The 23410-nt window shown below is 57.4% G+C and overlaps 1 protein-coding gene across 1 annotated transcript; it reads left to right on the top strand.

Annotated features, from left to right (window-relative positions):
• Window positions 1484–23109, top strand: PPL (periplakin). Its single transcript, XM_021411355.1, has 22 exons — window positions 1484–1655; window positions 7616–7715; window positions 7931–8085; window positions 8442–8562; window positions 9154–9279; window positions 9523–9564; window positions 9645–9806; window positions 10453–10560; window positions 10777–10872; window positions 12083–12205; window positions 12938–13084; window positions 13243–13394; window positions 13683–13780; window positions 14351–14508; window positions 15252–15430; window positions 15569–15707; window positions 16213–16406; window positions 17005–17155; window positions 17449–17532; window positions 17953–18069; window positions 18756–18848; window positions 19494–23109. The coding sequence occupies exons 1-22, from the start codon at window positions 1594–1596 to the stop codon at window positions 22176–22178; spliced, it is 5292 nt and encodes a 1763-aa protein (XP_021267030.1). The 5' UTR covers window positions 1484–1593; the 3' UTR covers window positions 22179–23109.

Raw genomic sequence — 23410 nt, 5'->3', positions numbered from 1 at the left:
CCAGCCCTGCGCTGGAGAGGGAGCAATGGGCATTGTGGCTGCTCCCCGCTCTGCTTGGGTTGCAGCTCCTGGGGGACTTCCCAGTCTGTGGGTTTGCAGATGGCACCAGGATGCATGGTACAGTCACACGCAGGAGGGAAGGGATGTCTCCAGAGGGACATGGACAGGTGGGTACATGGGAACCTCATGGGGTTCAACATGGCCAGGTGCAAGGGGACATGTGGGTTGGACAACCCAAAGCACAGATACAGACTGGGTGATGAGCAGCCCTGTGCAAAAGGACTTAGAGGTGTAAGCAGGCAGCGGGGTGACCTGGGCCACCCAAAGCAGCGTGGCCAGCGGGGCAGGGAGGGGATGTTCCTCTGTGCTCTGCTCCCTTAGCCCTCACCCACAGCACTGGAGGCAGCACAGGGACATAGGGCCACTGGAGCAGGGCTGGAGGCCACAAGGATCATAGAATTGTACAATGTTACAGGTTGGAAGGAATCTCAGGGATCATCTAGTTCCAACTCCCTGCAGTGGGCAGGGTTACTGATGGACAGAGCAGGCACCAGCTCAGAATGCCCAGGGTCCATCCATGGCCATGGGCACCCCCAGGGATGGGGCACCCCCAGCTCTGAGCAGCAGTGCCAGTGCCTCACCGCCCTCTGGGTGAAGAATTTCCCCCTAACATCTGAGCTAAATTTCCCCTCTTCAAGTTTAAAGCCATTCCCTCTTGTCCTATCGATATGAGACCATGTAAGAAGTTGTTTCCCTTCCTGTTCACAAGCTCCTGTTAAGTACTGAATGGCTGCAGTGAGGTCTGCCCAGAGCCTTCTCTTCTCCAGGCTGCACACCCCCAACTCCTCAGCCTGTCTCCGTAGCAGAGGTGCTCCAACCTCTGAGCATCCTTGTGCCTGCAACCACCCCTGCTCCAACAGCTCCCATCCTTCCCATGCTGGGGCCCCAGGCCTGGATGCAGCACTGCAGGTGGGGCTCCCGAGGGCAGAGCAGAGGGGGACAATCTCTGCTATGGGAATAGCTGAGAGCTGCGGGCGTTCAGCCTGGGGGAGGCAAGGCTCCAGGGAGGCCCTGCAGCTGCCTTCCAGTGCCTAAAGGTACAGGAAAATGGGAAGGGATTCTGTGTCGGGGGGTGCAGTGATAGGACAACGGGGGACGCTTTTAAACCAAAAGAGGGGAGGTTTAGGTTGGACTTGAGGTGGAAATCCTTCACTCAGAGGGTGGTGAGGCGCTGGCACTGCTGCCCAGAGCTGCGGGTGCCCCATCCCTGGAGCTGACCACGGGCCACGGACGGGGCTTTGTGCACCAGGTCTCCGGGACGCGTCCCTGCCTACGGCACCAGGTGGGCTGTGATCCCCCTCCCTTCACCCCGCAGCCCAACCCCAGCAGCACAGGAGCACAGGGGAACCCCCTCCGCGCTCCACCCCTCCCCTCCCAGCCCCGGCCCCGCTCCCCGGGAGGGCAGAGGCAGCCGCTGCCCCGTCCCCGCCTCCCGCCCTGGGCCCGGCCCCGCCGCCGCCGTTCCCGGCGCAGAGGGCTCCCGGCGGCAGCGGGGGAAGAGCAGGAGGAGAGCGGGCGGCGGCCGGGAACGCGATGCACTCGCTCTTCAGGAAGCGCAACAAAGGGAAGTACAGCCCCTCGGTGCAGAAGAAGAGGTGAGTGCCCCCGCAGCGGGGAGAGCTCAGCCCCCAGCCCCGGGGGGAGGAGGGGGATTCTGCCGGGGGTCTCAGCCCCCCAGGTGCCGGGACAGCCCTCGGCACCCTCAGCTGTGAGCACCCCAAGATGCGGGCACCCCGTGGCGTAGGCACCCCCAGGTTCGGGTACCCCCCGTCTGCAGACACTGCCGGGTTCCGGCAGCGCAAGGTTCGGGCGTCCCAAAGTGCAGGCACCCCCGGATGAGAGCACCCCGCGGTTTGGGCATCCCCAGGTGCGAGCACCCCCCGGTGCCATCCCCAGGGCACGGGGTGGCATTTCGTGGCCGGACGCGGCCGTCCCCTCCGCAGCAGCGCCGTGGGCAGGTGCATGTGCCAGGCGAGATCCCAGAGCACAGCGCGGGGCAGAAAGTCTTCAGCCTTCGTTAGTGTTTTCTAAGGATCGATTGTGCCCTCTGTTCTCTTTATTTCTCAACTCTGTTGGTGTGGGAGCGTGCTTCAGCTGTCCTGGTTATAAAACAAGAGCAGCAGCGACGGTGCCCATCAGACAGACGCAGTTAAGATGGAAATCAATGGGGAATTCCCCTCCGAGGAGGCACGGCCGCGCTCTGGGCTGCGCGATTCGTTGCGTGCCGCGGGCAGAGGGGACGTGTCCCCAACGCGCTGCGTGCTGGGATCGGTTTGGAACGGTTCCTCCTTGTCGGTCCTTGCGTTTAGGAGGGGTCCCCCGGGGGGCTGCTGCTGTCTCGGTCTGGCAGCGTGCTGGGGGCTCGGGTGCCGCTGGGCTCCTTGTTTGGGGCCAGGAAGAGCTCCCCCCAGGGAGGGCTGGCAGGAGGAGATGGGGTGGTCCTGAGCCCCCCACCTCCCCCATTCCCAGTGGTCCCATTGCCAAAGGAAGGTGCCAGCACCCCGCTGTGGGGCCGCAGCACCCTGGAGGCTGCAAGCCGGGCTGATCCCTTATTTTGAGGCTGGATTGTGCTGGGGCCACGGTGCTGCTCCCCCCACCCCAACCCTTCCTGCTTGAGACGCAGCCAAGAGGGGGGCTGTGCCCATTAGCTCCAATTTGTTCGTTCCTGCGTTGGAGTTTACAAACAGCTGCGAATGCAGGGAACACTCCCAGTGTGGGGAAACTTCCCCGCCATCGGGATGGGGACGCCGGCGCCCGACCGGTCGAACCACTCGTGGGAGAAGGCAGTGGGAGACAGCAGGCAGCCGCCCCGTCCTGCGCTCCGGGCAGTGCCAGGCTCCCCGCCAGCACGGGAGGGACCGAGCAGCGCCGCTAAGATCAGCCCAGCGCCGGGCTGTAAGCAGGAACGGGGGTCTCGAGATGGTGGGAGCTCCTCCAGCCCTCGTGCTGCGCTTTGGAGAGGCGGTGACGCTGGGGTGAAGGGGCTCAGCGCCAGGGCGCTGCGCTGACCGAGGCTTGGCAGCACCACAGTGGCACGGCACCAACCCAGTGCTGGTTTGGCGAGCGCAAGGTTGTGCTGGAGCTGTGCCCAGGAGTGCTGTGGAAGGAGAAGATTGCTGCCCAGGCCACCTGGGGAGCAGCGGGTCACGTCCTGCAGTGGGTCACAGCCCGGCCAGGAGCTGCTCCCCATGTGCCTGTGTTAAATCCTGCAGAGCTGCAGCGAGGTGAGGAGGATTTGGGGTGCAGGACCCTGTTGTGCTGGTCTCGGCAGCACCCATCGCTCGTGGAGCACGTCCCTGCCACCCAGCTCTGAGCACCCATCCTCTGGCACTTCCATTTGCAGGCAGCGCTCCGTGACTTTGCTTTCCTGGTGCACAAGTGTACAGGACTGGGGCCCATTTTGTGGGAATGTCCCTATCCCCTCTCCATCCCTCCAAAAAGAGAGCAGGGGGCAAGGGCACACCGGCCGTGGGAGCCTTGAGAAAGCTCCAGCCCGGCTGCCAGGGCTGGGTGTGCCAGGAGAGGCATTGCTGGGGGTGCAGCATGCGTGTGTTTATATTTTCATGTTTATTTTTATTTATATATATATACACATAAAAATATTTTTCCAGGTAAGCAGTGGCAGCAAGGCTGAGCAGAACCCAGTGCCAACCACACAGTGGTGCCAGAGGTCCCACGTCCCAGGAAGGCAGAGTAGCCGCGTCATATAGGGGAACATCCCAAATCCTCCCCCGCTCCCTTTCCCACACCCCAAAACCAGGAGGTGGGTTTCTCTGCTCTGCAAAGAGAGCTCAGGAGGTGAACAGCACAGATCAGTCTGATCCTGGAGGAGCGACTGTGGGAGATCATCCATGGGGACGATGGCCCTGGATGCTCAGGGGTGTCCCCAGGGGGGGTCCCCATCCCAGAGACCCCACACCCCCTTCCCGGTGTGGCCTCAGAAACCGGAGATGGAGGCTCGGGGAGGGGGACCTGGCTGTGGGGCTGGCACCCATTTCCAGAGGCTGTTTTGCAGGGCTGGAGTCAGCAGGACTGAATAGACAACCGGTGAGTCAGGGCGCTGCTCTGTATTTATAGCGCAGCGAGCCTCGCCATCGCCTGCCCTATTTTCGCTTTAATTTCCATGCACATTACAATAATATATCACCATTAATACAGGGGAAGATAAACACGACCGAAACAAGGCGGGCTGAGCCTGGCAGCCTGCTGGCCAGCTACGCCCCAGCGTGCTCTGCTCCCGACTTTGCAGCCAGATTTTGGCCTCCCCCAAGCCAAGGGTACGCGAGCTGTAGCCCGGCCCTCTGCTCTGCCCCCATCCCACACCAGCAGCACTGTTATTTGGCACAGAGGCACTGAGGAGGGAGTGCTGTGCACGGGGTGGTTGCAGCTTCCCAGGAGAGCGGGGATGCAGGATGGCACCCGGCTCCGGGTCCCACTCGCAGGGGTTGTGCTCAGCTCCATGTGAGCACTCCCTCGTTTTTAGGGGTGTGGGTGAAATCTCCTCCTCGGTTGAAAAGGAGAACGCTTGGAGAGGTTCCAGGGACTGTGCTCCGCTGCTGGCTGCAGTTCTGCCCTCATCCCACACACCCACACCTCTGGGCCAATTGCTCCAAGGGGTGTTATCAGCAAAGGCATGGGCCAGCAGGAAGAGAGAAGAAAACAGAGGGGTCACACGGCTGCAAGGTGCAAACCGTGGCACAAGTCAGAGAGCTGAGCGGATGCGCGGTCTTTGCTGGGGGCACGGCGTGAGGGTTTGCCAGGTCGGAGGTGCTGGCCCGGGTGGGGTGGTCCAGGCGCAAGGTTGCTTTGGAATTCAGTTCTCTTCGGCACCGCCTCTTTAGCATCACCATGTCGGTCTGAGCAGCTGGGGAGAGGGGCTGCCCTCCCACTGCGGGGTGCTCACGAGCCCTGCAGCATCTCGGGGCTCTTCCTGCTGGCGGTGCCGGGGAACGCCCGAGCGGCTGCTGCCAGCACTCGGCAAAGCTGGAGCTCTCCCAAGCGCGGTGAGCCAGGGCAAAAGCATCTCCTCTCCCTGAAGAGCAGAGAGCGGCTCAAAGCTTTGAGCAACAGCCGGTCAACCGTGGAGCAGCTGCCTCCTCCCTGCTCCCCAGCTGAGAAAACCCAGAGCAAACCCTCCCCACGTGCTGGAATCGGCCCCGGTCCTCCACTCCAGAACAGAAATGGAGCCATTGTCAAACGCTGCTTGTCCCAAACACCATCATTTTTTCCTTCGTGATCAGAAAGTTCCTTGGAAATGTTCGAGTTCTTCAGCAATGGGAGAGCCAGTTTTTCCAGGGATTTTTTTTTTTCTTGTTTCTTGTCCCCCCATTTTAAAACAAAGCCCTCTTTATCTGGGCTTTGCCTCGCCCTTCCCTCTGCAGGCTCCATGCTGCGGCCGTGTCCCGAGCACTCGGGTCCTCATGCAGGAGTTGGCTGTGTGTCCCATCCCAAAGCCCCAGCTGTGCCAACATCAGACATCTCTGCATGCTCAGGCAGCAGAGCAATATCCCCATCCCATCCACGTGTTTCCTTGCTGTGGAGCCCCTCTGCCTTTCCTCTCCCCTGCCAGCCCGGTTCGAATGCTGCACCTTTGTACTTGAGTGGTAATTTCTGGGGGATTAGGCAAACCTCTTTGGCACAGGAGAGCGGGCAGATCCTCGCCCCGGTGCTCCCACCCCATTCTGCATGCAAGGATGCTCTTGGCAGAGGCTGACAGCACCGTGCGCTCACTGGGTCCTGATGCCACAGAGAGATGGGCTTTGCTGGTGCAGATTCACTTGAGCAAGCACGGAGACCAGCTTGAAAAGCTCCAGCTGAAATGCAGCACCGCTGTGGATCCCAAGCTAAATTTTATATCCTCTATACAATCCGGAAGCTTCTACATCACAGTCGAAACCGGAACTCAAAAAGCTCCAAACTTCTGCTGTCTTTTGGGTGGCCATTTCCATCCATGCTGCAGATCCCCAAAGACTCAGCCCCGGGACGTGGCCAGGCCGCACACAGCCCCGCTGCCAGCGCGGGACGGGTGGGCAGGGCAGCAAGATGCTGAGCCCTGCAGAGCACTGATGGACACAGCCACCGCCCCGCTCCGTGCCTGGCTGATGACACAGCATCTATATAAAGAAAACTCAGTGCAAAGCCTGCCCTGCTGCACCGGAGCCTCTCGGGGAAGCACGAGGTGGATCTTCGCCATGCTGCTGGTGTATGGGGCAGGGCTTGAGGTGGGCAGCGATCAGCCCAGAGCTTTTTGTCCTATTGAAAGAGGTGACACGCGTGGCGGATGGGGACCTGTCCTGAAACTCAGCGCCGGTGCCGGGAGCTTGTTCAGACCCAGCTGGCTGAGCTCCTCTTCCCCAGCACTGCGCTGGGAAGGCAGCGAGCCATGAGCATCCCCTCCCCGAGGACCCTGCATTGCTCCCAGTGGGACCGGCTGCCATTCCTCTGTGCGTCCCCGCACCAGGGTGCCCCTGGTAGGGGACTGCTGTGGTTTCCCCATTGCAGCCAGGATGCTGCAACTCACCATATAGTGCTGCTCCTGCCTGGAGCCCGGTCCACAGCTTGTGCAGGAGACACAGGGCGCGCCGAGCAGCCGCTCTAACGGGGATCGGCATTTCCACGTGCCCTATAACAATTAATTCTGCCTCCACGTGATGAGATCATTAAGGCTCGTTATCTCCACTCGGTCAATGATTGGGATTAGAGTGAGCCAAGGTTCAGCCCTCGTGGCAAAGCGGGGCTGCAGCCCCAACGGGACCAGCTCTGGGCTCTGTGAGTGTTTGGGAGCATGAAGCACATGGGAACGTGGTGGTGCTGGTGCTGGGGGGGGACACAGCCCTGAGCTCTGCCCACAGGGAGCAGGGCCGGCCAGAGCCACGCATCCCCTCGGCACGGTGCAGCCAAAGCGACAGAGGAGATGAAATGTTTAAAATTACCATGGCGATGCAGATGCTGTGGCACAGGGTGTTCTGGGCATTAATAGAAGCGTTGGCTCTGGCTCAGCCGTCCCTGCTGGGAACATTTGGCTGACCCCGTGCAATTCCTTGCTGATGCAAAGCAAAGCAAAGCAGACGGCCGGCCCCGCGTGCAGTCAGTGGAGAGGCTTGCACCCTGAGCACATGGAGAAGGGAAGGAGAAATCCTGCCTGGCAGGAGCCAGAGCGCCCAGGCACAGATGCGACGTGTGCCATCCCATCACCTTTCATTGGCTCTAACTGGTGCACGCCTCCCTGCAGAGCAGGTATCTCCGGAGGGAGGCAGGGCGCTCTGTGTCGGGGTGCCAGCAGCACTCCTGCCCTGCGCCCAGGGCTCGGCCGTGGCATCGCTCCCATCGAGAAGTCCCCGGCCACCGCCCCCACGCTGGCAGCGCGGCCGCGTGTTTTGGAAAGTGTTAGAAAGGCAGCAGTGAGTCACACGCAGCTGCAAGGCCTGGCGGGCTCGGCTGGCTCCCAGCCATGTGGCGGGGCCACGGTGTGCCGAGAGGAGCCCCCCGGGGCTGTGGCCCCTCTGCACGGGAACCCGCGGGGTGACGAGCTCCTCTCCCTCCTCTCCTTCCCCAGCATCTCCAGCAAAGAGCTGACCGAGCTCATCGAGCGCCTGCAGAAAAATGCCGACCAAGTGGAGAAAAACATCGTGGAGACTGACTCCCGAATGCAGAATGTGAGTACGAGCGGTGGCCCCACACGTGCCAGCCCTCCCTGGGGGTGGGAAGGGGACCACAATGCGCTCCTGCCCCCAGCCAGCCTGCCCATGGCTGCTGCATGGAGCAGTGCAGAGAGGGAGGACCTCATCTGGCCCCCACCCCGAGGCACAGCAGCGTGGGTGCTGTTTCTTTGCCCTTTGTGATCATTTCTCCCCGCTCTCTGCCCGCCCAGGACTTGCACAAGATCAAGGCCTGCCAGCTAGCGCAGTACAAAGAGCTGACGGCTCAGAAGCTGACGGAGTCGGACAAGCTGCTCTATGTGCTTGATGGGGACGCGGCCGTTGCCAGGCACATGAAGCACCCCCAGGGGGACATGATCACTGAGGAGTGAGTATCGTGGGAGGGGACAGCCTTCTCCAGGGGCTCTGCTCGGAGCCCCCCGTGCACAATGCGCAGGCATATATTGAGCATCTCGCCCACCAACAGCCCCACATAAAGCCCTGCAAAGCACTGTGGGGCAACATCTGCCCCCCTGCCCTGAGCTGGAGGATGTGCTGAGCGGCCTTGGTGTGTGGCAGCCTCTGCCCTCTGCTGCCTGGCTCATTGCTCAGTGCAGCCGCCTGCCTTGGTGGCATGGCTGAGGTCCCCGAGGGCAGCCTGGGCATCACAGGGAGGCTGGGAGGGGACAACTACAGCTGCTGCTCTGTGCCCACGTCCTGCATCCCACCTCATCCTTCCCACAGCATCCGGCAGCTGAAGGAGCGAGTGGCAAACCTACGTGTGAAACATGACCAGATCTACAACTTCCCCCTGCAGCACATTGAGCCCCAGGTCAACTGGTGCACGGTGATCGAGGAGAAACAGGTACCAAGGGGACAGCGGTGCCGCTGCCTGGGGTCAGTGCCCCACTGGGGACACCTGGGCTAAGAGAGGAGAGGCTCCTGGGTGAGCTCGGCCAAACCTCCACTGCTCTCCATCCAAGGATGGAGACCACACTCTCTCCCCTCTCTATGTGCTGTCCTAAGAGTGCAAAAGCTTCCCCAGACACCCAGCTGCCAGCTCTGCTCCAACGTGTGCCCCTTGGTTCTCATCCTCCTGCCGCGCACCGCTGGGTTCTCAGTAACCGCCCTGCAGTTATGGGATGGCTGCTGCCAGCTCCCCCCAGCGCTGAGCGAGGCTCAGCCGCTCCCCAGCCTCACCGCCCCCATTCTCTGCATGCGCTGATCCATGACATAAAGGGGATCCCTGCTGCATCAGCTCCACGTCTCAAATTCCCAAATCCTCCTTATTGCGGTGCTGCACAGCCCGCGAGAGCCTCCGTGTCCCCCAGCCACAGCCCCAGAGCCTGCCCCATCCCAGCTCCACATCCAGCTCCAGTGGCCAAGAGGAGCCACCCAGGTCCTGGCTGCTGCGTCCCATTCTCCTGCCGCTGACCCCGTATCTCGTGTGCCGCAGGACGCGTTGTGTGGCAAGGGCTTCGGGACCGACCTGCCGCTGGTCAACAGCCAAGTAGAAGAGCACAACATCTTCCACAATGAGGTCATGGCCATCGGCCCACACATCACCAAGGAAGGCAACAAGGTCAGCTCTCCCGCCCCGTATCCCGCTGGAACAGGGACATCGTGCCCAGAGGGAATGGAGGCGGCTCCCAAGCCTGGCCCAGGCTGGGTGGGTGCCCAGACCCACTCCTAGCCTTGGAGCTGAGCGTCCTACATCGCCTCCGGCTTAATGAGGAGGCCAACCCCACAAAAGCCCTGTTCGGCCCCATTCAAACTTCCCCTCTCTGCAAACACCCCCCAACCGCCTTTCTTCTCCCGTTCCCAGGAATACGCAAGCGACCTCCAAGCCAAGTACCAGAAGCTGCTGGTAGGAGCCCTGTGGGGTGCGGGGCTGGGGTGGGGCAGGGAGAGGAGCGCGGGGCTGAGCTCTCCCTCTCGCCCTGCCAGGCCAGCTCGCAGCAGCGGCAGCAGGACCTGAACTCGCTGCAGGACTACATGCAGCGCTGCACCAACAAGCTCTACTGGCTGGATCAGCAGGCAAAGGACCGCACGCACTATGACTGGAGCGACCACAACCTGGACTACCCCAGCCGGCGCCGCCAGTACGAGGTGGGTGCGTGCTCGCACCGGTCCCTTCTGCCTCAGTTTCCCCGCTCCATCATTAAGCACTTTGAGACCTACGGGCGATGGAATGGAAACGTTAATCGCGGGACCACAGAATGGTTTGGGTTGGAAGGGACCTTACAGTCCGATGGTTCCAACTTTCTGTGGGAAGGGATGCTTCTCATAGAGCGGGCAGCCCAGGGCCTATCCACGGCCTCGGGCACCTCCAGGGATGGGGCACCCACAGCTGTGGGCAGCAGTGCCACCCTCTGAGTGAAGAATTTTCTCCTAACTAATTAAATCTCCTCTTTTGGTTTAAAACTGTTCCCCCTTGCCATGTCACTGCACCCCCTGGTGAAGAGTCCCTCCCCAGCTTTCCTGCAGCTCCTACAGGCACTGGAAGGTTTCTCTAAGGTCTCCCAGAGCCTTCTCCAGGCTGAACATCCTTACCTCCTGCCAGAAGTAAAGCCAAGAGGAAAGCTGGCAGGTTGCTCCCTCTCCTTGCCCTTATCTCAGCATTAGCTTGGCAAGAATCCCCCCTTCAGCAACATCTGCAAGGAAAGGAAAAACAAAACCCACGGTGGGGGAACACAGCACTTGCTCGTTCCCTTCTGCTCGCGTGGGGGTCAGCAGCTTGCTTCTCTCCATCTAGAACTTCATCCACCGGAAGCTGGAGGAGAAGGAGGAGGCCATCAACAAGCTGCACGCGGACGGAGACCAGCTGCTGGCCCAGAACCATCCCGGGAAGAATGCCATCGAGGTGAGCGCTGGTACTGTGCTTGGCCCCCGCCATGGGGAGCTGCGGCCGCCACGAGGCCACCCCTCAGCCTCCTCTGCTCGGGGATGAACCCACAGCCCTTCCCCATCTCCCAGCCCCCCCTTCGGGCGCTGCTCAGGATGGGTGCTGCGGGTTGGGGCCAGCTCAGGCTCACCCCACGGGGCTGCCACCGGGCACTGACACCACGCTGCGTTACAGGCACACATCGAGGCGGTCCACGCCGACTGGAAGGAGTATCTCAACTTCCTGATCTGCGAGGAGAGCCACCTCAAGTTCATGGAGGACTTCCACAAGGTACCAGACCCCTGGGGCTGGGCCTCAGGAACTGAGGCTGGGACCCTTAAAGGCCACCTGGTCCCACCCCCCTGCGTGAGCAGGGACACCCACAGCTCCATCAGTGCTCAGAGCCCACCCAGCCTGACCTTGGGTATCTGCAGGGATGGGACACCACCACCTCTCTGGGCATCCTGTGCCCTTATTATAACAAACTTCTTCCTTATATCCAATCTAAATCTCCCCTCTTTTAGTTTGAAACCATTTCCCCTTGTCCTGTCACAGCACTCCCTGCTGAGGACTCTGTCCCTCTCTTTCCTAGACCCCCCCCCTTTAGATACTGAAGGCCGCTCTCAGCTCTCCCCGCAGCCTTCTCTTCTCCATGCTGCACAGCCCCAGCTCTCAGCCTGTCCCATCCCTCAGATCCTTTCAGTGGCCCTAAAAATCATCCGCTCCCACGCTCCAGCACCACTGCTCGGTGTCAGCACCCTCACGCACAGCAGAGGACCCTGCTCTGCTGGGACTGGCAGTGAGGCTCCTGCCACCCATTCACCACCTCGACCCCCATAGAAACCCCCGGGGAAGCCTCACATCGCGCAGTGGAAGCTTCCCACCCAAGCAGTGCAGGTGTGAGTGGGAAACCGCACCTGCAGCGCTGGGCTGGCTGCAGGGAGCCCGCGCGGAGCAGCACACCCCAGCTGAGCGCTGCAGACAGATGTCTGCCTGATAAATTGCATCTGGCAGCCGGGGAGGCTCTGCAGGGAGCAGGTCGGGCCGGATTCCTCTCCCACAGCCTGGGCGTGTTGAGGACGTGACGAGGCTCCTGCCAAGGGGGAAGCGCGGTGCCCGGCCCCGGCAGTGCCTGCCGTGGTACCTGCCCAAATTACTGCCCCGTGGGGCGGCTTGCGTGGGGAAGGGCCGGGTTCTGCCCGCTCCTCCTCGTTGGCAGCAGGGAGGAGCACGTGGCGTGATGCTGCCCACGTGAAACCCCAATGAAAGGCGGGGAGGGCTGGGAAACGGGGGTTGAAGAACCCTGCAGGAGAAAAGCGTGCCATGAGCTGCCCCCCATTCATTTTCCCCCAGCTGCCTTGCCCTGACTCCACTCTTGCCAATAGCAATTCCTCATCCTCCTGCGCGTGTTTTATGAGGTTTCAGCCACCCACGGCACCTGGCAGGGGCTGTCCCTGCTGCAAGGACCCCATCCCTCACGGGACATTCTGCCTTTCTGCAGTTTCAGAAAGACGCGAAGGATGCCCAGCAGCTCTTGAAGAAAGTCGATACGGATCTGGACCAAAAATACAGCCCCGAGTTCAAGGACAGATACCAGCTGGAGTCGCTCCTCAGGGAGCTGGATGTGAGTTATGGGCAGAAGCAGGACCAGGGGATCCGGAGCATCTCCATGGCACCACGGTGCCGTCCCCACAGGGATGGGCACCCAGCCCTGCTCACTGGCCGTGCTGCTGCCTCCCTTCACCTGGCTCTTCCTCTGCCTTGAGCTAGGGATTGCCTCTCCCACAGCAACGTAATTGCTCACCGGGCTGGTTTTTATTTGTTCTCCCATTGAGCTGGTGCTCAGAAAGGGTAGGAACATAATTAGACCTGCTGCCGGAGGAGGCGGTGGAACAAGCTGTGCTGGGGCCTGGCTGTGTCCCGAGCGTGATGCAGCACTGCTTGGTGCACCGATAGCTCTGCCCAATGGGTGCCCCTCTCCACCCACCTCAGGGATCATTGCAGGACACCCACCTGCACGGACACAAACAGAGCAACCCATGCAGAGCTTTGCAAGGTGCTAATTAGAGCTAATTGCTGGGAACAGGGTTATCCCAGCACCATGCTCCATGGACCATGCACCAGGCACAATGACCCCTTCCTGAGCCTGGCTGAAGGAGCAGGGAGGAGAATGTGGGAGCACTCAGTGTTGGATCCCAGTGGCTGCAGAGCAGGACCCAAAAGCCATTCTCTGTAGCATAAGCAAGGGAAGCTGAGGGCTCTGTCAGTCACTTTTGAGCTCTTCCCAGCTTTGAGGGTGCAGGAGCGCATCCCTCTCCCTCCTTCCCATGTTTCTTTGCTCATTCCCCCATGCTAGGACCAAGAGAAGGCTCTGGAGAAGTATGATGCTGTGGTGCAGTCACTGCAGGAGCGCAGCCAGCACGTCCTGCCCCTGCGGTACCGCCGGCTGCCGCCGCCGCAGCCCGTCCCCGTGGAGGCTCTCTGCGAGTACGAGGGCGAGCAGGTAACGGCCCCGTGGTGGGTGCAGTAGGTTCAGGAAGTGGCACCTGCCCCATGCCCCTGCTGCAGTGATTGCCAGCACAGACGTGGCTGGGGGCTGCAGGGAGCGAGCACGTAGGTGCAAGGGGCACGTCCTGAGCTGCTGCTGGTTCCTGTCCCCAGGGCCAGATAACCCGAGGAGCCCACTACACCCTGCAGAAGAACAGCGGAGACATCTGGGAAGTGATGGACAGCGCTGGAGGTGCCATCAGAGCCCCGGGTGTCTGCTTCATGATCCCCCCTCCAGATGCGGAGGCAATAGCGCTGGCAGACCAGTAAGTGCAGTACCAGAGTGCCAGACCCTCCCGCTGCCACCCCTCCAGCCAGGTCCCCCTCCTCTGGGGCTCATTAAGCGGGGGGAGTGCCCCCATCCTGCTGGGAAGTGCTCACAGGATGAAGCACCTCTCCTGCTGCACCCCACAGGGGAGGACTCTGCTCTGCCCACTTATGAACATGGATGAGGGTGCAGAGAACCCCATCAGCGGGGTTTCCCCTCGCTTTCAGAGCCCAGATGGGTGCTGGGGGGCAGCTCTTACCTTGTCCCCACGCTGTCCCTTTCTCAGGATTGCTGACAGCTACGTAGCCGTGAAGGAGAAGACTGCCAACTGCAAGAACGTCCTCCAGCAGCGCTACGAGGGGTTGAAGGCCGACAGCATCGGAGGTGCGGCTCTGCCGGGGCAGCCCTTTCCCCTACACTGTAACAGTGCCTTGAGCTCAGGGGTGGCTCTGCTTTGTCCCCTCGACCACCAACCATGCAATGCTGCACCACTCCTGTCCTCCCAAACCCAGGAGATAATGGTGGAGCATGGCGCACAACCACCACCTGGAATCATAAAATCATGGAATCGTCCAGCTTGGTTGAGGCTGTTGAGATCACCGAGTCCAGCCATCAGCCTGACCTGCAAAGTCGCATCACCAAACCATGTCCCTTAGTGCCACATCCATATATCTCAAACACCTGCATGGATGGGGACACCACCACTGCCCTGGACACACACCAGTGCTTGAGACACACTGCCTTTGGCTCTTGCTGGTGGGCAAAGTGTTGGCCTGCTGCTTGGTTACAGTGAGAGGGCATCACTGACAGCTTTTCATCTCCTAAGGGTTCCAGGGCACAGTGCTGGAGCAAGCAAGTTGTGGTTACAGTGGGCGGAGAGCAGAGGAGGACATGGGTTTCATGCTCAGTGGTAGGACCAAGCTGGCTGTAACCTGCTGCTCTCTCCTCCCCTAGATGCTGCATCGGTTCAGGGCCGCCAGCTTCTTGCAGGGCTGGAGAAGGTGCACAGTGACCTGGACAAGTTGGAGAAAGCAATAACAGCAAACCTCCGTCCGCCGCTGGAGCAGAGTCGGGCTGTGCAAGACAGCACCGAGCGCTCCAAGGACCTGAAGGTACGGGGCCGTGGGAGCAGGCACATGGTGCTGCACAGGGACTATGCTCCCAAGGCTGGGGTCCTCCCAAGGGGTCTTTAATGTGGTCCTCGCTGTGCTGGGTGCTCCCAGAGCCCAGGGGTGTGTGGGCATGGAGCAGTGCCACCGCCAGCTAGTGACCAAACAAAAATACCAGCACTTAACTCCAAGGCACCACTTCTCCTTGGGCACAACTCAGCACCTGCTCCGCTAGGCTCCAGTGATGCAACACCCTGCTGCCTTCCTCTCCTTCTGACCCCTAATTAAGCCAGGCTCCATGCCACAAACCTCCCTTGTTTCAGGAGGAAATCCACCTCCTGGCTACGTTACCTGCCCAGGGCTGTGTCAAAATCCAGGTGCCACCACAAGTGGAAGCAAATTGCTCCAGCTGTCTGCAGCACTTTAATGTCCAGGCGAGAAGTCAGCCTTCAGGCTGCAGAGCCCAGTGGTCCAGATGAGCACAGCAACAGAGCTAGAGCTGCTGTGAACCAGTCCCTCCCCAGCCAGAGCTTCCTTGCTAAGGGCTATCGAGCCCGCTCTGACAGAGCTGGATACAAGCCTGGATGGAGAAAATATCCTCATGTTCCCTCTAGGGCTGAAAGGCACCTGCCACCAAGCACACACCTCAGCCCTGCCCTCTCCTCTTGCACCAGACAGCCCCAGGTCAGCCGGTTTTTCCCACAGCCGCGAGGTTCGGTTGCTACAATGGTTTTTTCCTACCGCAGAACATCACCAATGAAGTCCGTCGCATTGAACCAGAGAAAATGAAGAAGATCCAGGACTGCGAGGCCTTCATTGAGTCCGTGCCGAACACCGGCAGCGCTACCTTGGTAAAGAACAAGGTGGAGAACACCAACAAGAAGTACGACCGCGTGGTGCAGCTGCTCAGCGCCGCCCAAGAGAAGTAAGTCATGGCTCAGCAGAAGGTTGGGTCCTGCAGCAGACGGGCTCGGAGGCGATGGGTTGGACTCGATGATCTTAGAGGTCTTTTTTAGCCTTTACGGTTCTGTGATTCAACACCCATCCCTGCATGTCTGTACAGGGTTGAGGTGGCCACGCACCTTGAGAAGAGCCTCCAGCAAGGCCGAGACCTGCTGTCCACATACGAGAACAAACTGGTCACAGACGACACCGTACCGGAGGACTTGCGGGTGATAGATCGTAAGAAAGAAGAGCTGCTGGTGAGTGTTTCCTGCAGCCAGTTGTCTACCCTATTGATGTGCTTCACACGCAGAACCGCTTCCCAAGAGCTGTGGCAGTTGCTGCCCAAGCCCCAACCTTGAATTGGTGGTAAAGGGATGACTGCCCCACTTGGATCCCATGTTAACTGTGCCTGAGAAAGGCAGTCCTTCCTCAGGCTTCCTGCAGCTAGCTCATACATACAGTGATCTGGGAAAAGCAGTTCAGATGACTTATACAGAAAAGAGGTATCAAGGTGTTGGGAACCTCTAGGAAAACCTACCAACCTTGCAGGAGGAGCACCGAGTATTTTGCACGTAGGACACTCCCTTCTAAAAAAGGCAATGAGAGCTAACTTTTCTCCCCAGCAGGTGCACCAGACGGCTCTGCTTTCAGTTCAGCTCTAGCTTGCTCTTCTCCAGTACTTGCAGCTCAGCAACATCTGCAGCAGTGACAAAAGCCTGGCACGTGCTCAGCCCTGAAGAATCTCTCTCTCCTTTTCCACAGGCCATGGGCTCCGAGCTCCAATCCAAAAGGTTCTTGCTCAATGAGGCGGAGCAGAACTTGCTGAGGACGAAGACCTGCTCCAACACCCTGGCCAGCAAGTTCCAGGAGCACTGCCCCGACATCGAGCGGCAGGAAGCTGAGCTCTACAAGCTCAACCAGCGTTTCAACAACCTCAGCAAGCAAATCGACCACAGGTAAGGCCCTGGAACAGCACCTAGCTGGAACCGGACCAGCCTGGGATATTTACAGTAGAGCAGGAAATGCTCTGGAAGTGGAGGAGGCGTGATGCTGTCTAGGAATGGGCAGTTGCAGAATGGATTCCAGGGAGCACCAAGGAGGAAGCAATAGAGATTCCTGGCACGCACTGGCTGGGTAGGTCTGGGCAGCCTCCGGGATTAAGTGTTCTCGCTGCAGGGATGGGGACTTTGGCAAGAGTGTCTGCACTGGCAATAGGTGAGATAAGAGTATATGAGCTGTCATCCACCCACACCTGCCTCTGCCTGGATCACAGCACGTCTTGTGCCTTCTTATCCCACTCCAGGCTTACACCCAGCATTCACCATCCTCCACCTTCTCCCTGCTGTTCCCCCATGACTCATTTCTCCTGCGATTTCCACTTGATTTCATACCAAGCAGGTGGCACCAGTTCCTGCAGAAGAGGACCTGCAGGGAGGGGGGTGGAGAACAGCTCAAATCTGTGTCTTTGGGGAAGGAGAAGCAGGGACCAACAAAGAGGTGTTTGCAGAAGACAACATGGAGAACGCGCTGACCTTGAGTCCATTTCTCCTACAGAACACAGACCCTGCAGAAAGCAAAGAGTGCCTACTCCAACTACCGCACAAACTATGACAAAATCAACCAGTTCCTTTGCAACATACCCAACTACGAGCCGCAGGAGACGGACAACATCCAGCAAGTGGAAGTGAAGCTGAAGAACCAAGCGGTAATTCTTCCTGAGAGCCCTGGGCTGTGTGGGGGAGGGGAAAAGGACCACTAAGAGATCATTAACGGAGCCAAACAGCTCCTGCACATAACATGGAAAAACATACAGGCTTAGCAGCTTTATTTTAACGCTGTGAGGTCCCACGCTCTTACTTGTGACATGTTTGTAAATAGCAGGGCAGGGCTAGGAGGCTGCAATTCTCAGTGTTCTAACTTCAGTGGCAACCCTCCCAAAGGGCGAATGAAGTCTTTGGGCTTCTGCATTCCCTTTGACTGCATCTTTGTTTGTCCCAGGCGCTCCTTGGTGACATCGCAAGCAAAGAACAGGAGGTGCAAAAGGTCTCTGCCACAGCTCAGCAGTACCAGCAGGCAGTGAAGGTAAGGGCTGCAATTCTGCCAGCGGGAGAACTCTTCACATCCTACTGAGAGCTGCCTATTGAAGGCTTAGGAAGCCTAATGCCCTTGCTCAAACAGCTGAGGAGCTAAGCCCAGGTGATGTCTGCTGCAATGTTGACATCACATGGCCATTAGCCAGGATTTCCTGCTTGGGAAAGGAGGTTTCCACTCCAATCCTGGTCCTGGTGAGGTGACTGGGGAGTATGGGCATACTGCTATGGTCAGCAGGCTGTAGGATGGGCAGAACCTGCCCAAGAGCCTGCAGGGGGACCCACAGGTCCCACCAACCTCAGCAGCTTACCCAAAACATGGCCAAGGGAAGAAATCATGAGAACTGGTGCCTGGGGGGGGGAAGGAAACCCAGGAATCTCACCCCTTCCTCCTGGGAACTTCTTCCTGCAGGACTATGAGCTGGAAGCTGAGAAGCTACGGTCCATCCTCGACCTCGAGAACGGACGCAATGGGTACATGAGCAAGAAGCCCAGGCTGCAGTCTCCAGCCACGAAAGTGAAAGAGGAGGTAAGCAAGCAGTACCCTACAGAGAGCTAAAGCAGCTCACAGCCTGTGGGACCAATGGAGGATTATGCAAACAAGTGTTTTATGGTCAGCAGCCTCAACCCCAGAGCAGGCTGCAAGGGAGGGCAGAGGAACGAGGAGGAAGGAACTTTTCATCATTCCGAGGCCGTCCATTCTTGGGGATGGGATGGCCAGAAAGAGGGAGGGAAAAAAATGGAGTTATCACTTCTTTCTGAAAGGGGAAAGAAAAAAACCAATACAAACCAAAATCCTGGAAACACTTCTCTGAAGACTTTCAAACTGAGACATTTAACTGCTGCAGATGGCATCCTACATAGAAGTGCTTATGGAGAGGAGCAGGCCACCAGCCACTTCTTTACACAGGATCCGTTTGCTTCCAACCTAGAACTCATCCTGCATATCGAGGCAGGCAAAGTGCCCACATGGTTCTGCCTCAGTTGCATCTCTTTTTGCAAGTCTTGTGTAGGATGAATCCACTTTAAGGAGGTGAGATTGCACATGCACAGAACCCACTCTTCCTGCCTTGAAGCCAGCCTGCTTGCTCTTACAGGAAGGTTTTTAGAAAAGCACCCAGGGTTACTTCTCTAGAGCACTGTTTCTGCTCAGCAAGTCTTGACCAAGCATCCCTGGTTCCACCAACTTTCCTGAACACTTTTTCTGTCTTCTAGGAAGCCATTCTGGCTGCCAAGTTCACTGAAGTGAATGCTGTGAACAGGCAGAGGCTGCAGAACCTGGAATTTGCTCAGAACCTCCTGAGGCAGGTAAGCCACCCCCACACAGGGGGGCTTCGAGCTCGGCTGTGCCACGTGGCTCCTGGGGGTCAGCTCGCTGCGAGCTCAAGGTCTTGGCTTAGATCTCTGCATGCTGCAGGCAGGCAGCTTGATGCAGCTGCAACAGGCTGTGGCAGCGTGATTCTGAAAGAATATTTTTGAAAATAACATACATGCATGTGCCTTTGCTGTTACGAGCTGATCTGGAAACGAATCTAGCTAGCATTTCATGCCCCGAAACCCATTAGTCAGCAAACACCTAAATGAAGCAGTCTGCCTGGAGTCAGGCACAAGCTCTCCACATTTTCCAGTTCCCACTCATCCTTGGAAGCTCCGTGTAATCTTTAACACTTTCTTGTTGCCTAGTCCCTACCAGAACGTGCATCTCTCAGAGCTAAAAGCTTTGTTGGGACAGCAACGGGCATCACTGAGCATTTTCCAGGCCAGGAATCCCCAGAGCAGTTCAAGAAAAGCCCATTTGCACATCCACCCTGTTGAGTATTTGCAGTAGGCAGCCTCCATTAACCCAGATCAGCATCCTCCTGTAGTTCTGTCACAGGAGGAAATGAAAATAAGCACCAAGTAAGCTCCTCTGGTTATTTTAATTACACTTTTTTTTTTTCCTCCCAACAACAGCAGCCAGAGGTTCAAGTGACACAAGACTTTGTCCAGACCAAAAAATCTGTAAGGCCTGTGGAAGAAGTCTGGAAGTTGAAGAAAGAGCTTGAGGATGAGACTCAGCGTCGGCAACAGCTAGAAGCTGAGATCCAAGCCATCCAGAACAACATTGTCCACCTGCAAAACCAGAAGCCCCAAGAAACCGTAGTTAAGAAAGAACTGGTGAAGAAAGTGCCGGACCCGCAGCTGGAGGAGAGCTTCCACAAACTGCAGCAAAGCCTGGCAGAAGAGCAGCGCAAGAACCAGGTGCTGCAGGATGAGCTGGAGGCCCTTAAAATCAGGCTGCGTGTTTTGGAGCACGAGAAGAAGGAAGGAGGGCAGGAGTATATAGTGAAAGAGGTGCTGCGCATCGAGCAAGACAAGGCTCAAGCTGATGAAATCCTGAGGCTCAAAGAAGAATTGGAAGAGCTCAGGAGGCAGGAAGGAACCAGAGAAAACGAGGTCAATTTGTTACGCCAACAAATTGCTGTGCTGTCCAGCGAGAAGAACAAAGAGCAGGAGAAGGTAACAGAGAAGGAGGTGCTGAAGCTGCAGAATGATCCCCAGCTGGAGATGGAATTCAGGATGTTGCAAGAGAGCAAGCAGAGGGAGACCGCCCTGAGGCAGAAGCACGAGGAAGAGCTCAGCTTCCTCCAGGAGAAGCTCAAACGTCTCGAGAAGGAACGGGCCATCGCTGAGGGCAAGATTACTGTCAAGGAGGTGCTGAAGGTGGAGAAAGACGTGGCCATCGAGAGGGAGGTGAATGAGCTCCGACGCCAGTACGAGGATGAGAAATCCAAGGGGCGTTCCAATGAGCGGGAGAAGGCTGAGCTGCTCAGGAAGATCCAGCTGCTGGAGGAAGAGAACGCCAAGGTGGTCGTCCAGGAGAAGGTGCGCGAGATCGTGCGGCCGGATCCTAAGGCTGAAAATGAAGTTGCCAACCTTCGGTTGGAGCTGGTAGAGCAGGAGAGGAGATACCGGGGTGGTGACGAACAGCTGAAGAGCTGTCAGAATGAGCTAGCTGCTCTGCGGAACAGAGAGCCGCTGGTAGAAGTCAAAGAAGTCATTAAGGAGGTCATTAAGTACAAGAATGATCCAGAAACTGAAAAGGAGCTACAGCGGCTCCGCGAGGAAATCATAGAGAGGACGGGAGCGATTGAAAGAGCCGACCTCGAGATCTACCAGCTGAAACAAGAGATACAAGCTTTGAAAGATACCAAACCTCAAGTGCATATGAAGGAAGTTGTTCAAGAAATTCTGCAGTTCCGGGAAGACCCTAAGACGAGAGAGGAGGTAGAGTCTCTGAGAGTGCAGCTGGCGGAGGAACAAATGAAGCACGTTGACCTGGAGAGGGAGCGGCTCCTCCAAGAAGAGAAAGTAAGACAGAAGGAGGAGGAACTTTCCCAGGTGAAGGAGAAAGTGGTCCAGCAGGAAGTAGTGAAGTACGAGCAAGATCCTGCCTTGAAAGCTGAAGTCACCTCCTTCTCACAGAGCATTGAGAGCGAGCTGAAACAGATAGATTCCCTCCGTGAAGAACTCCGCAAGCTGCAGAGGAGGCGGTCTGAGCTGGAGCGTCAACTGGAAGAACTGGAGAAGGAGAGACAGGCCCGCAGAGAGGCAGAACTGGAAGTGCAGAGGCTGAGGATTAGGTTGAATGAGTTAGAAGAGCAGGAGAGGGAAACGACAGAACGAGTAACAGTGAAACAGAAAGTGATCCTTCAGCAAGATCCCCAGCAAGAGAAGGAGCACTCCCTCCTCAAGCTGGAGCTGGAAGAAGAAAAACACCGGAGACAAGTCTTGCAGACTGAACTGGAAGCCTTGAGAAAGAAGCTTCTTTCGTTGGAGAAAATGGAGGTCAAAGAGAAAGTTGTCTTTTCAGAGAGCGTCCAAGTGGACAAAGGAGACACGGAGTATGAGATTCAGAAGCTGAAGAGCAACCTGGAGGAGGAGAGCAGGCGTAAGAGGGAGCTAGATGCAGACATCAATAGGCTTGAAACCAGGCTGTCCGAGGTGGAATTCAACAACTCTAAGTCATCGAAGGAACTAGACTTACTGAGAGAGGAAAACCACAAACTACACCTTGAAAAACAGAACCTGCTGATGGAAACAAGGAGGCTGCAGTCAGAGATTGAACTCACAGCAACAGAAGCTCGGGATTTGAGAAACATGACCCACGTGGACAGTGGACTAAACCTAGACTCCAGATTCCAAGCTCTGGAAAGAGAGTTAGATGATCTGAAGCAGTTATCCAGAGAAAAAGACGCAGAGATCGAGCAGCTCCAGAATCGCCTCAAGACGGTGGCAATCAAGAGGGAGCAAAGAGAGAACCACCTGAGGCGCTCCATTGTGGTCATCGATCCGGACACAGGCAAGGAGATGTCTCCAGAGGAAGCTCACGTGCTTGGCCTCATCGAATGGAGCCTGTTCGTCAAGCTGAAGAGTCAGGAGTGTGACTGGGAGGAGATCTCAATCAAGGGGCCCAATGGGGAATCATCCGTGATCCTCGACAGGAAATCCGGCAGAGAGTTCTCGATCGAAGACGCCCTGAAGAGCGGCAGGCTAAGCCCGGCCCAGTACAACAGTTACCTCAACAAGCAGATGTCGATCCAGGAGCTGGCAGTCTTGGTGTCCGGAAGTAATTACCCAGTGCTCCCTCCACTTTAGAGCCTTTTCTTAAAGGCAGCAAGTCAGAGCTGCACCACTCGTTACGACTACCAGATCACTGCAAATCCTCGCCCTCCTTTGCGTCTTCCGAAATGCTAGAGCCTCTGTCCAGCCGCGCTATGAAGCCGCACTGCTTGCCGTCGTACGCTGCGGGAAAGCACCGCCACTAGTGGAAAACACCTTTGTCAAGGCTACAACTGAACCTTCTCTCCCTCTTCAGCCCTACCTAACCACTCAATAAAAGAACAAGGTGACAAGCCGAAAACAAGCGAAGTACCTGAAGTCCAAAGGACTCAGCCAAACCTGCAGTTTCTTCAACGTATAGCCACAAAGTCCGAAAAAAAGAGGAAAAAAAAAAAAAAGCCATATACAGCAGATGTTAGAGAGACTGAAGGTCAAAATGATTCTGGGCTGACCAGCGAGAGCTGGGTACGTCAGCTGCGTGTTAATAAGCCAAACAGTTTCACTGTGGACAACTAAATGATGGGATTATCCTCGGAGGAAACCAGCTCCGTAAGCAACAGGCGTGATGTACACCTCCCTTCGGTATCATCACGTTAAACCTGGCCTTTTTGCTCGCCGGCGTGCTGATGCTGCTGGGCGAGAGCGAAACGAAGCACGGTCATTTGATGGCGTCAGCCCTAGATCCAGGAGGAGCATTCCTATACCGTAGAGTTCACCAAAAAGTACGTGAGGAGCCGGCAGCAGTGCCGAACACAAGATGCTAGCGTAAAGCATGCAACTGTAACCAAACGCAGAGTGCCTTCAGAACACAGTTAGCTCACCTCATGGTTAAAAGCCATTTGTGCTGGTATCTTACCAAATAGAGTTACGTGCAGCTACACGTTTCACTTACTTGTGTACGGGAACGGGAAATAGAGGGGAATTCTATTTATAGTATGAAATAAAAAATGCAGTGGTTCCAATCAGACGTTTGTTCTCCTTTATTGCTTACGGCGGTCTCTTGATCTTTGGCTTCACAGGAAGACGCCGGTTCAGAGTCAAAGTTAGAAATAAATTAATAAATAAATAGGAACGTTCATTTCAGATGCTGCCTCTCCCACGAGGGAAGTCACTTGGCCAGCATGGGCTGGGACTAATTAGTGGCATTAGATGGGAGGGAACTGCACCACCAAATGGGGTTGCAGCTACAGGAAGAGAGGGATTTATGCTGGGATGGTACCGGAGACTTCTACATCTAGAACACGATCATTTCCTTCACTCCAATTTCT

This window comes from Numida meleagris, chromosome 13 (assembly GCF_002078875.1).
Source record: "Numida meleagris isolate 19003 breed g44 Domestic line chromosome 13, NumMel1.0, whole genome shotgun sequence".
In the NCBI taxonomy this organism is placed as follows: domain Eukaryota; kingdom Metazoa; phylum Chordata; class Aves; order Galliformes; family Numididae; genus Numida; species Numida meleagris.
This window is presented reverse-complemented; position numbering and strand designations above follow the sequence as displayed.

Bases quoted from the DNA above. Each gene is read 5' to 3' on its own strand.
- PPL (XM_021411355.1), top strand. From the start codon at position 1,594: ATGCACTCGCTCTTCAGGAAGCGCAACAAAGGGAAGTACAGCCCCTCG. The intron at 8,086-8,441 runs GTGAGTATCGTG...TCCTTCCCACAG, and splicing joins GGGGACATGATCACTGAGGA to CATCCGGCAGCTGAAGGAGC. The intron at 17,533-17,952 runs GTAAGGGCTGCA...TTCTTCCTGCAG, and splicing joins AGTACCAGCAGGCAGTGAAG to GACTATGAGCTGGAAGCTGA.